General features: G+C 43.7%; 1 protein-coding gene across 4 annotated transcripts in view; it reads right to left on the reverse strand.

Moving 5' to 3' along the window:
- Nucleotides 1–9,080, reverse strand: part of pou2f2a (POU class 2 homeobox 2a) — a 38,014-nt gene extending 28,934 nt beyond the window's left edge. For 3 of the 4 annotated variants that reach the window (XM_084563559.1, XM_084563558.1, XM_084563557.1), the window contains exons 1-11: nucleotides 8,922–9,080; nucleotides 8,167–8,301; nucleotides 7,181–7,453; nucleotides 6,925–7,039; nucleotides 6,669–6,760; nucleotides 5,397–5,681; nucleotides 5,157–5,298; nucleotides 4,814–4,962; nucleotides 4,328–4,525; nucleotides 4,196–4,244; nucleotides 3,472–3,610 (exon numbers count right to left, since the gene is read on the reverse strand). In XM_084563559.1, coding sequence (XP_084419685.1) covers nucleotides 3,472–3,610; nucleotides 4,196–4,244; nucleotides 4,328–4,525; nucleotides 4,814–4,962; nucleotides 5,157–5,298; nucleotides 5,397–5,681; nucleotides 6,669–6,760; nucleotides 6,925–7,039; nucleotides 7,181–7,453; nucleotides 8,167–8,193 — 1,469 coding nt within the window. In that variant the 5' untranslated portion in view covers nucleotides 8,194–8,301; nucleotides 8,922–9,080. Of the gene's footprint in view, nucleotides 1–1,648; nucleotides 1,723–3,471; nucleotides 3,611–4,195; nucleotides 4,245–4,327; nucleotides 4,526–4,813; nucleotides 4,963–5,156; nucleotides 5,299–5,396; nucleotides 5,682–6,668; nucleotides 6,761–6,924; nucleotides 7,040–7,180; nucleotides 7,454–8,166; nucleotides 8,302–8,921 lie in introns of all 4 variants that reach the window. The other variant, XM_084563556.1, reaches the window with a different exon arrangement.
- Nucleotides 9,081–13,757: the final 4,677 nt, after the last annotated feature.

Here is a 13,757-nt window from a genome sequence, read left to right on the forward strand (position 1 = left end):
TTTCCTTAAGGCTACGCAGCTGTTCAGTCCCAATCCCTTGAGTTCCCTTCACATTGTACGTGTGGAAATGCTCTTACTTTCACTATTAAACATAGCCCTGAGTTCTACTGTTGTTTTTCTTCGATCGCCGATCACATTTCTTCCTCAAAGACGATGGTTCTCCACTATCCTTCCAGTTTTTAATAATGCGTTGGACAGTTCTTAACCCAGTTTTAGTAGTTTCTTCAGTCTCCTTAGATGTTTTCTCTGCTTGATGCATGCCAATGATTTGACTCTTCTCAAACATCTTCTCCACGACCACAGGATGTGTCTTTAGACATGGTTGTTGAAGAAATGAGAAGCTACTCATTGCATCAGTTGGGGTTAAATAACTTGTTGCCAGCTGAAAGATAATCACCCATGCAGTAATTATCCAACAGGAGGCTCCTACCTATTTGCTTAGTTAAATCCAGGTGGAGACATATATTTTTTGGCCAGGCATTGTATGTATGAAATGTAATTTGTATTTCTGTGAGCGTTAATGCAGAAATGCATGAGCTTATAATGCGAGGAGACAAATTATTGGCAGCACAGGATGAAGCTGGAGATGATTATTTACTAGCCATGCACATGAAGGTGAAGAATGAACCATTTCTCTCTCCTCATCCTGTCAAACCTGTATCTGTAACTGACTAAAATATGCTTAAAACCAACAGTAGGTGGCGTCTAAATGTTTATTTCAATTTAATTACTTTAATTAATTTTTTTTTTTTAGCCTGTGGCGGTTTTCTGCAGAATTACCGCAGCAAGTTTTCCAAAGTCTCCTCATAACGCAGACTGACACATGCCAACTTTTGGTTTCCAGTGCAGCGGTAAACACTTTTATCAAGTGCAGCGGCAGGTCTGTAAACATTCATGGCATGTGTGGCCCCGGAGGGCGTCCGAACCTGAAATCCTTTCACGTCAACACTTTCATTTCAACCCCCGTCTTTCACCGAGGCTCCTCTTTCTTCAGCCCATAACTCCATCAGAGCCGACAGTGCCAGAGCTGCAGTTTCCATAACACACTGTATCCTTCTCATCAACACATGGCCTGGAGGACGGCGCCTCTGAATGACGCCGAACACGGCGCGAGCACCTGCGCTATAGGGAGATGGAGCACGTGACGGATTCAAAGCTGAGCTTATTTGTGATGCTTAATTGATTTGGCAGCAGATCGCCTCTTTCCAAAAAGGGGGAGTTTTGAGTGAAAGCTAGTTATTTAGCCAACAGGCCTTGATATTGAGAGGGAGGGGATTGTGCCTGTTCAACTGTTTACTGTAAGCTGACTCGGCCTCCTAAGCTTTGCCATAAGGGGCTCTTGTCACTGTGTGATAATGGCAGGCTATTGTATGAGAATCAAATTGAATCTTTCACCATACTGAGCGATTCAAGAAGTTTGTGCTGAGGAGGAAGAGGAGGAGGAGGAGAAGGAGAAGGAGGAGTGTCGGTGCCGGCGTTGCTTTTGGCTACCTGTCATCTGCGGCTTTGCAAGAAAATTCATTTTGGACAGAATGGATGAAGGGTGAAATGGGAAGTGGTCTTTAGAAACGGACACTCATGAGGACTCGCCGGGCCAGAGGGCTGCATGCACACACACACACACCCCTACACACTCATGCACACACACCTTGCATGGTAGCCAGGGGATTGCTGCCAATGAGGGCCTGGTTCATCCCTGTGCTTACTCCCATCATTGTGTTCCTGAAAGGTGGATGGATCGCACACACACAAACACACACACAGACATTCACACATGAGGAGAAACATTTGTTAAATTATATAAATCAGCAGTGCAGACCTAACAGATGGTGATAGTGCATTAACATCCTGGTGGATCACAAGACCTATGGTAGTATGGCGTCCTGGGACACATTCAAGACCACCTACTCAACAGGAGTTTTATCTCATTTGTTCACTAGTTTGTGTTTGTTCATCAGTGCTAGGAGCCTTTTAAAATATTCTGTCTTTGTAGCTGTTAAATAAGAAATAGATCTATCAATCACAGGTATTTATTTATCTTTATTATTTTATATTATTCTGTCACTGCTTCAGTTGCAGTTACATTAAGGTGCGTTCAGTTCGTTTTATAAACTGAGCTTTGTCTCTAAAATAAAAAGAACTAACACCGGAGCGGAGATCAATACATGAATCGTAACTTATCGATGTGATTTCAGTGAGTGAGAGAGACTTGTTCAGAAATCTATTAAGATGCACACACACCCACAAAAAAAACAAAAACCAGTTGTTCTTGTTTCTCACACAACGGTAGGTGGAGATGCATCAGAGACAGCAGCTGTTTGTTCGTATACAGATCGTGAAGCTGAGATTGGAAGCTGGACACCTGTGTTCATGTTGCATAGGTTGAATTATAATCCCTCTATTTTGTATTTGCATCAAAGCTGTGAACATGTGAGCCAATATGTGGAATTGCAGTCAAACTGGAGCGACGGCAGTGTGACAGGCTGAATGCTACAGATTCCTGAGTACGTTTCGTGAACAGAATCACACGCTGTGAACTCAAACAGGTTTTCTTTACAGGCGTCAGAGTTCAGGAGGCTTGACTTCAGAACTTTAACAAGATCTCTAGAAATACAGGAGATTGTTTCTTCTATTTTAAATAAGAAATGAGAAAAAGTTTCACATCCATTTGAGTAAATGAGAAAAATGTAAGATGTGACTGTTGTTTTTTTTAGGTATAACATTTAAACTTTCAACCTTCAAGTCCAACATTTTCAAATAAATATATTTTTAATATGAAACCCACGAAGGAAGAAGCCATTTCAAACTTTAACTTTTAACTAATGATGGTATTTAACAAAAAATAAGATTTATTCAGCGTAAACTTCAGTAGAAAAGGCGCCGTTCACTATATTCCCTCATTAATTAGCGATTAAAATGCTCATTTTGAGGTTGGATCTTCTCCTGTCGAGACGCTCGTTCATTTGTGGCCTGTTTCGTTTCTGATTAAACAATTCACACAGGTTTGATTATCAGGTTCAGATCTTTTTTTAGTCATTTGCTGCTATAACTGAGGAGTGAAAGCATTGAATACAAATCTACACTTTGATTTGTTGATGCATCTCTAATAAAATTTGAAGAAAAATAATTTTTTTTCTTTTCTTTGTTTGTTAAATGTCATCAAAACATAGAAAACCAAGAAACTGGTGCATTTGCTGAATAAATAACTGATTGTTTGTAGTTTCATTTTACGTCTAACAACACAGCCAAGGATCTTAAAGCAATAACTTTAAATTGAACAAGAAACAATTAGGACACATTAGCACATGTTCCTATTATTCCGACATGTTAGTCAGAGGGATGAGCTGACTACATCCTCTAAAATAAGGAACAGAACTGTCACCTAATAAACTGGAAGGTGAGCACATTTTACCTTACTGTAATAAATGAAGTTTCACCGGATGAAGAGAGACTTCACCGGGCACTACTCACCCAGTGCTGAGCCCGGACGTCCCGAGGCTGGGAGGAGCTGGGCTGGCTGTGCTATGAGGAGGCGGAGTCGCAGAAGAAGAGATGGCGGCCGAGCTGACCGGAGTCATGGGGCAGGACGCTGAAGGAGACGAGCTGGCGCCTGAGAGGAAGGAGAGAAGAAGGACGGTGTTGATGCCTTGCGGCAGGTTTTGTCGCTGCCACTGTACAGGAGAGTTACGGCGTTATTACTAAATAAACACCGCGGTGACATCGCTCTTTATCAGGACGCTGAGCTTCTTGAGTGTCTTCCTTAACTCCATTCAACTTGAGACCGGAGAGAAGTTTGCGACTGGAAAGTATTAGACCTCGGCTCAACGGGGCAATAAACATCCAGCTGGGTTTGTTAGCTGTCAGCTCATCTGTCATATCGGTGAAACCTGGGATATCTCACCCTGTAGCCAAAGGTCTATAAATCATGAGGACGAGTCACGAAGGTAAACAACTCAAGATGGGACCATGTTGTCAACAAAACAGTCTTTCTCTCTTTTTTTTTAAAGTGATGATTCTTCAGCGATTCCTGAAGTCAGCGAAATACAGAAATATCAGTTTCTTCTAAATGATATCAGGTTTAATCTCTCCTGCGACAGACCTTGGGGTTCAAAAACACACCTGAGAGGCTCTGCTCTAACCTTTAATAATTTACTGACGAGACTCTACACGGGCTCAAACAGTAATTACAGCTCACCTGTTGTGCTGAGGCTGGTGGTGACCTGGGACAGACCGTGACTGGATATCTGGAGATGGAGAGGGAAAAGAGAGATCAGGAACTACATCAGGCGAACGTCTCAAATCACAGGGTGAGGCGTCGAGGCGGTACCATGTGCGGGCTGTAGCAGGGGGCTTTGTGCGTCATGACAGGCGAGGTCTGGCTGGGCAGGGGAGGGGTGGTGCTGCTGGACGGGTTGATGCGTTTCTCCTTCTGCCGGCGGTTGCAGAACCAAACGCGAATCACCTCCTTCTCCATGTTGAGCTGCTCCGCCATCAGCAGGATCTCCTCCGAGGTAGGCTTCTGGTTCTGAGGAGGAAAAAAAAAATAATGACTAATGAGAAAATAGACAGGTGAGGAAGAACTAAAAAGAAGGTGTTTTAAAACAGAGGCCTGGTCTGGAGCTCTTTTTATTATTTCTACTGTACTGAACATCATAGAAAAGTATGATGCAAATAAAATCAGTGCCGTTGTTTTCATCCATAAAATAAAAACTTAAACCTTCATTATTCTGTATTCACACTAACAATAAATCAATGCAGATATTTTTATGTCCATCTCAGTCTCCCATTTTTTTTTTACAAGTTGATGTCATACCGTGCAGAAGTTGCGCTCTAGGGCCACTCGCACGTTGGTCTCGATGCTGGTGCGTTTCTTCCTGCGTCGGCCGGGCAGACCCTCGATGCCCAACATGGGGGAGGACAGAGAGGAGGGGCTGGGCAGCATGCTGTCCACCGCCATTGTTTCTGTAAGACACGAGGAGAGGTGGACAGTTAAGAGAGAGGGAGGGAGAGAAAGAAGAAGCAGGGAGACAGATGCAGAGAAGCACAGAGAGACGTGAAGAGAATTTAAATCTGCCAAAAAAAAAAAAAGGAAACTGATTCGTTAAATATAGTTCCGTCGATCTGAGATCTGTGTCCTCTTTCGTTTCAGGGCTCACCTGCGTCACTCAGCCACTTCTCCAGCAGTGGTTTCAGCTTGCACATGTTCTTAAAGCTCAGGTTGAGAGCTTCGAAGCGGGAGATGGTCGTCTGGCTGAAGTCGTTGCCGTACAGTTTGCCCATAGCCACGCCCACATCGCCCTGATAGAGACGGATAATCAGCGTCGCCACATAAAATGCATTCAAACTATTTTTTGTTTTTTGCAGACGCTCGTCTCCAGCTCCCTCCTCTTTCTTACCTGGGTGAATCCCAGCTTTATGCGTCGCTGTTTGAAGGTCCGGGCGAACTGCTCCAGCTCCTCCAGGTCGCTGGGCTCTTCGCCCAGGTGGCCCCCGTGACCCCCGTGACCCACGTGACCCCCATGGCCCCCGTGACCTCCGGAAGTCAAACCAGAGCTTAGCGAGGACGCCATGGCACTGCTGGACGCGGAGGTGGCTCCTACGGATGTCACGACGCCAACGCCGCTGCTCCCGGTGCCGACTACAGATCCCCCGCTGCTTCCAGCATCACTGCTCTTCTCCCTCTGTAACATCAGGAAGAGGTAAACACGTCAGGCTTATTCAAGTGTCCTGATACTGTACTATCTGGGGAGCTGTTGAGCACATAAAGCCCAAAACATTAAAGAATCCCAAATGTTTGAATTTGACTTTCTAAGAACTAAAAAAACTAAAGACACCTGTCCTTGAAACATGAAGGAATCAGATGTGAAAATAAATAAATAAATGACCCTGTGTCTCTTAAATTCTAGACATTTGAAGGTCAGCATGCACAAGCCCATCTTTTATTCTTAACAGGAGAAAAAACATATTTAATATTCATAAAAAGCGTTGATCCTTTGCCTCCCACTATGTCAGCTGAGAATAAAACCCGCACGTCGTCTGTCAAAGCTGTGACCCCGCAAGCTTTCGGATGATCAACTAATTGAGCGGACGTCATGCGCGATATCTGCTGCCCGGCGGCTCATTTGCATTCACGTCCGTGTGCATAAAATAAAATGAGCAACGAGGGCACGCCTGCGTCTGACACGGCTTCATCGCAGCTTAATCAAAAATCCATAACGGCGCTCGGACGTGTGACGATGCATTCATGCATTATGTTACAGGAGCTAAAGGGTGAGGACGGGGCGAGGTGAAAGTATCCCCGAGGCCTTATTGGAGCAGAAGCAGCGTCTGTGATGAGGAGAACATGCTACGGAGGTACGTGTTTATTGAGCAGCTTTCTTAACGTTTTACTGGCACAAAAAGCTGCTGCAAAAACCTAAAGTTTGTTTAAAACACTAAATTACTCGTGCTGTTCTCAGCTAAAGCAGAAAGAAAGTTTGCATCCTGCACAGGTTTTGCAGAAGAAAACTGCTGATTTCAGTCTGATAGAAACCCTGCGGTGCAAAGATTCCTCTTCTACTTAATCACACTTGTTTTGTAGTTAAACCTCTTCACAGGTTATGCTTCATTTCTCTCTCTTCCTCTCTTTCTTCCACCCACTCACACACAAAAAAAAAAACATTTCGTACCTGTGCTTGGAGTCCCAGGCGAGGTGGAGTTGTCAGTAGTCCCCCTGGGCTTTGCTGAGGTAGCTGGATCAGATTTGGTGTCGAGAGCAAACCTGGGAAATGAAGAGCAACCGATTAATAAGCTGCTCATTTAAATTATTTAACTAGAAAGGATCATAAAGTGTATAAAGGGCACATAATGGCACCTTCACTAATTAGTAATAACCACTCTCTGTGTTTAACATATATCACAAGAGACGAGCAGAGGCTTCCTCACCCTGCTGTGGCTGCTGGGCCTGTGCTGGCTGGGACAGGAGGAACTGTGCAGGAGACTGGAGGTGATGACCCGGCATCAAGACCAGCTGCTGGAGCTGCAGCAACTGCTGGATGTCCTGCAACATAAATTTCATCACCAAAGTGTTGATTTAGTGAAAAAGGCATCAAGAGAACTTAATTTTGTCGTAAAATCGATCCGTTTTTTTTGTGAACGAATGAATGAACAGACACATGCTGCTCATTACGGCCGATCATACCTGTGCTGTGAGCTGGATTGGCTGCGACAGAGCCAGCTGTGGCGGGGCTTGGAGAGTTTGCTCTTGTTTGGTTTGCTGTTGCTGCTGATGCTGCTGCTGTTGGGACTGTGATTGGTTCTGCTGCTGCTGCTGCTGGTTGGCTTGCTGCTGCGCGGCGGCGTGGGCAGCGTGAGCGGCATGGGCGGCGTTCGACTGCTGCACGGCCGCCGCCAAGAGCTGAGCCTGAGCCTGTTGGAGGAGCAGCTGCTGCTGGGCCGGGAGGAGAGCGGCAAGCTGGGAGAGAGCAAGGAGAGGAGGAGGAGGAGGAGGAGGAGGAGGAGGAACGATGGGACGGGGATGGGAATAAACATGCGCAAGGGAGGGGGAAGAAATGACAGAATAAAAAGAGATGCAGGAGAACGATGACAGAAAAGACAAATGAAGAGTAACAAAAGTCAGGAGAGAGAACAGAGAAATATCAGTGAAGCATTCCAGGAGTTGAGGTGCAGGTGAGTCTGTTAGCAGACAGTAAGAGCATGCCACAGCAAGACAAGCAAGAAAAGCCACCCACTTAACTTAAAGAAGACTTAGCAGAGGTATTCCACTGTACTCCCACTCCAGAACACTTTATTACAGGCTGTACATGTTCTTGACAGCTATATTCAGGGCAGCTAAACACACTGAATATTTTACCTGACGGCTAAAGAAACAATAGCTGTCACATCGTGAGCTGGAGCATGTCTGGAGCTCCTCATGGAGAATTTAACTCTTTAAAGTTTGTCACATTTTACTCGCAGGAAACAAAGCTTTAAAGTTGTATTACTGCAGAGCATCAATGTAATATTTAAGACACAGATGTGGACATCTTCTAGCAAGTTATCATTTTTTAAATCCTGGAGAGGTGACATAATAAGACAGGAAATGTGTCTGCTACATTTAGAAATACTACATGCTCAGATGGCCACTGTGAATTCTACTAATCCAGTTCCCCGTGTGTGTTTTCTCACCCCTGCTAGCTGACTGCCCGCCAGCATCAGCTGCGTGTGGTGGTGTTGAGTCTGTTGCTGTTGTTGAGAGGGAGGTGCCGGAGGAGCAGCAGGAACAGAGCTGTGTGTTATCTCGGAGCTCTCTTCACCCTTTCCCTAAACGAGAAAAACAAAAAGAGTCACAGTTTGGATTTGAATTTGCCAAAGAAACACGCGTCGCATCGCGCACACGTGTTTCATACAGCGGCGCTCTCGTCTGATCTCAGAGCTGACGTGAGAGGCCGCAGGCGTCCCGCTAATGAAAATCTTTTTTTGATGTTTCGCCGGTGCTCCGCCTCATCTTAAGGATTTATAACCTCACAGCGAAGGTGCATTAGAATGCGCGAGGAGCGATGCTGAACCTGCACACGAATACGGTGCAAGAAAAACGCCTGTTTGGTTACACACACCTCACATGAGTCTGCAAAAATCCTCCCGCAAGAAATTGAGGAAAACTCTAAACCGTTTCTGTCTGCTCTCTCTGCTTTATCACACATCCTAACACTAGTCTCCTAACTTTCAGCAGCTGCATAATTAAGAGTGCAACCGAGCTGAAGAGGTAAACGAGCACAGGACGAACTCTCTCAGACGCTCACAAATCTGACGAGCAGGTTTCTCAGAATATCGGAGCAAGAGCAGACAAACCAGATTATGCAGATGAGAAGAACAATGACACACACTTCTCTGTTTGACTTCATGCTTCTCTCTCGGTCTTGCTGCTGCTGCTGCTTACTTACCCCGAGTCACAGATTGCCGTCCATCAGCCCAAAAAGGACGAGTCAATCTTCCTCGTCTTCACGGCGTTTGAAAAATTTCAAAGCGGCCGACCTCTGACCTCTCGCTGTCGTTACCTGCTCACAGCCCTGTCATTTCCCGTCCATCACGGTTTGCGCTGCGCCGCGTCTCTCTGTCTTGTCTATCACTCACTGCCACCTCGTCCACATCCCTCTCTCTCTCTGTCTCTGTCTTTTCTCGGTGAGGCAGGTGCGGGCACGGCTGCATGATTTGAATATTGGATGGTGCCAGGGAGAGACGCCACTTGGCACGAGAGCGATGCCTACAGACGCAACGCGGACGCGTTCACGCCCATGCACGTTAACACACAACTGTACGTACGCGGACGCAGGGATGCACGTACTCAGACGAAACTGTTTTATGCAAATGTTTTGGCTGAAGCTCGTCATCGGTGAATTGACTTTGATGGATGGACACAAAATTAATTACTAAACCTCCTCTTGAGGAAGCTGCTGAAAGTATTTATTGTTTTTATGAGATGTAATGAGCTCATAATGACATAATTCATCCCCTAATCCACACCTAAAATTGAGCTTTAACTCTAAAAAGTTGTCCCTATAATGACAAAATGTCCTTACAACTTTAGTATTGTATAAAAACTGTCCCTCACAAGTATATAAAAACACACACCACACACACACACACACACACACACATTTCATGTCTGAACCGGCTCACCTTGCTGCCAGCTATTGTTGGGGAGAGGCTGAAGGGGCTCGCTTTCATTGTCTGGACCTGCAGCCAAACACACGAAATAAATCACACACATTCACAACATCGATACGAACGGATGACACATTCAGATGAAACGCCACGCTGTAATCTGCGGCCACGGGTTTCCAGCGTATCGCAGTTTCCTGGGGACAGCTACTCTCACCCTCGCACCAAACAATAACAATTAGAAACGGTTTCGCGCGGCGTGAGTCGACAGACGTGAAATCGCCGACGCTGCACACTCAGGACTGTGGACGGTGGACTTAACAGCGTTTTAAGAAATGTTAATCTGCACAAAATGAGAGAAAAATTCTCCAAAACTCTGCTACTTTATGAGACGGGCTCATAAATGGAGATTTATTCTCACAGTCATGTTGTGTCATTTGAAAAAGCAAAAGTGTTTAAAACTCTCTAAAGTGGATGTTAACAGTAAATGATGCTGTTATGATCTGATATTACGAAGATTAACAATGTTTTATTATTTACTGCGACGCACAACTGTAGCACAACGCACAGAGCACTTTTTAAACTCAGCTTTTAAGCTTTTTAGTGTTTAACAGACTTCTCTTGCACCTTGTTTTTTAAAGTATTTTTGCAGGTTTTATATTTCTTTTATTTATTCAGCATCGTTAGTAAAGGAGATTTGCAAAGTAAGTGCTGTTTTTACCGTGCCTATGACAACAAACATCTTAAAAAAATTAAGAAAAGGTGAATTATTTGTTATATTTAATCGTACAGCGATTAAAAACAAATCAATTCCAAAAAGAGCCAAAAGTAAAATACCAACCTGGTCATCAGGGCTGTTTCTGTCAGAGTCTGAAACACAAATAAACGACAGATTAGTCACAGTCTGCACAACTGTGAAGGAATCACTAGTCAGGAGAGAACGTGATAAGATCAGACTGTGGTTAACAGTTCTATGGAACAGAATAGTTCATGTTCACTCCTGCTTTAATAAATAAATTCTCAGAAAACTAAAACACGACTGAACTCGTGTCATTAAGTTTGTGCGCGTTGTACCTGAACTGTCCCCTGGATAGTCAGCCCCAGGCTTCTCCTCCCCTGAAGCTTTGGACATCCTGATATCTGCAGGAAACACACACACAGATCCACATCAGACATCAGACAGGGGCAGGGATAATACACACGGGTATGTAATGTAATGCTAGCACGGCTGACCAACAAGATACTTGCATTAATGTTAAATAAATAGGAAATTTGGATATTTGTCTTTTGAGAGGCAGGCCTGGAACAGGAGGGTTTGATTCGGAGGACTTGAACAACACTTCGCCCTTAGCATACGTACCTCTGAGCAAGGGCTGCCGTGCAAAAGCCTGTCTTCTACATTTGAGGACATATTTTATTATCATTTTATGTAAATCACTTTGTAACGTCTTGTTTTAAGTGTATTTATGTTTTAAATAATCGTGTTGTCTCTTTGAAAATCACTCGCTTTCTCACACGGTGCAGGATGAAGCTTCCAGAACGAGAGATCAACTTCCTCCTCTACAACTCCGAGGGGTCAAAGTTCAGCTGAAATCAATACCATCAGGAGTCATTCGAATGCGAAAGAACAGAGTGGAGATTACGTCTGCGACAAATGCTCATCACGAGTTCATTTATCTTTGGAGAGAAGACGCGGAAGCGGAGCCGTGATTAAGAGGCGGATACAAGAATCTCCTCCTGTTTTCATTAAACAGGACCTGACGAATCCTCTGCTAAGCAAAAACTTTATGCTCTGCAAGCAAAACGGATGATATCCAAGTCTAATTGAGCTCTTTGAATGTAAACTTTATCGACTCCGGAAGGCGGAGCTGGGATTAAGAGTCAACCTTTCATGGCAGATATCATCCTAACTACCTCTGCTGTGGCTTCTTGGTTGTGGTCACCTCTGGGCTTGCAGCGGTTAATTGGTCCAGGAAGCTACAGGAACTGCTTACCTGAGCACCAGACATTAGTCTAGCAGCTTCCACCTTGGATAAAACCCTCCTTCACCGCCTGCTCTGTGATTTAACTTTCTGTCTTTGTTGTGCTCACTCTCTACCATGTTGTGCTCAACACTTTTAAAAACCAACGGCTCATCTTTTGTTACCAGTTCATCCAGAAAGGACGCGGAAGGATGTTAAAACTTCATCCCAGAGTGATTCAGTGAACACTACAGTGAAAACTATAAAAATGATGACCGATAAAAACCAGTGAACGTGAAAGAAAGAATGAAAGAACGACTTGAAACTCAAAACGCATTATATACATGTATATATGGATGTTATATGTGAGCCCAGTGTGAGTGTCGTATGCGTGGTAATCTCATCATCAGGGTCACAGAGATGTTCAAGGTATGGTCAGAGGAAGTGGAGATGAAAAGATGAAAATAAATAACATAAAAATGGTGGAAAATAAAAATAAAAAAAAGAGCAGTGATACCCAGATGTATCTATAAATGCATCTGCTTGCTTCTGCTGCTTTGTTCGTCATATTATTTTTTTCCCCGAGCCTCTCTCTCCCGCCGGCCTTAAGCTGCTCAAGGTTTTTTCCCGTTTAAAGGGAGTTTTATTTTTTTTTTCCTTTAGCCAGGTTTCAGGCTTTGAGTTCTGTAAAACGTCATCTAGAGAAAACATGAATTGCTGTGTGAATAAAACTAAACTGTACTTGTGTTTTGGGTTTCCTCTTTTAACTCTAGAATACTTTATAATAATGCCAACATAGATGATGATTGTGCTCGAAATATAATCTGTTCAAGATCGTCATGTTGATAAAACTTTGTACCTGGGATCAAAATGCAAAAATCTAAATCTATCTGATTTCATATGATAACAGGAAAAATACACTAATAATACATTCTAATACAACGATCCTGCACTAAATCCTCCTTCATGATTGCTCTATTTTTCAGCTGACGTTGAAGCGGTGTCAGAAAGGTGGTGACTCGACTGGATCATCATTTTGGAGGATGCAGGTTTGTGTCACTTTTAAACAGGATTGAATTAAACACTAAAAATCTAGCACACTGATCAAAACGTCAAAAATACTACAAATCACAGGCTACAAAATGAAAACACAGCTGAATCAAGAGCTCTCTGGGTTATTTAAAATGAATGCTGAATACCTTCATGAAGATAAGATTTAGTGCAAGACTGATCCTAATGAAATGGCGAGCGCAGACTGAGTGAACTTTGTGTCTGCAGAGAATCATTTGCAGTTGCACATTAAAACCAGATGGTGGCAGCACTCGCTCAGACATGCTCTGCAGGAGGGTCTGAGTGTGTCCATACGTACAAACGGTAATAAAGCATCTTTCCTCTCCAGTATTAAGGACTAATAATAATAATAATAATAATATTCATTCATAAAGTGCAGAAATAGTTCAGCTCAGACATTTGATCTCTGATAAATGTAAAGGAAATGAAGGACACATGATAGAAGCTGTAATCTGAACCAGTGAAGATTTTGTAACTGCCGACCTTCAGCTACAAACCGTCTCCTTTTATAAGGTTTGAAGTACAAAAACACCAGAGAAGTATTTAGAAATACTCCATTACTAAATGTCCTTCATATCGAATTAAATACTTCACACGGCAGAAGTGTGTTAACCAGACTTTACTGGGCTTATAAATGACTAAATTGAACCAAAAATACTTATTATTAACACCTTAAAAATACTTCTATTGTTACTACTAGTATTACTGCTACTACTAAGATTACAAGTACTGATAGTGCTGTTGAGTACTACACCTGTTTCTATTGTTACTACAGAAACACACTATTTAAATGAAACATCCTCCCTATGAGGAGAGAGAGCCCATAAAATCATTTCATCATCTCCCCCCCCAACTCCTCCACGCCTCAGCTACCCCTAACCCCTCTGGCCATGGAGCCTTTTAACCCCCACCCCCCCATCCACCTCATGTATGGCAACAAATCAACAAATCAAACGCCCTGAACCCCTAAAATGTCACAGTACGAAGTCTTTGATCGGGGTTTGGAGCAAGCTGTCCCACGTCTGGAAGTCCCTCGGTCTCATTTTTTATTTTTTTCTAAATTTAAGTTACAGTCCCCAAAAACAC

This window comes from Chelon labrosus, assembly GCF_963514085.1.
Source record: "Chelon labrosus genome assembly, chromosome: 16".
Classification (NCBI taxonomy): domain Eukaryota; kingdom Metazoa; phylum Chordata; class Actinopteri; order Mugiliformes; family Mugilidae; genus Chelon; species Chelon labrosus.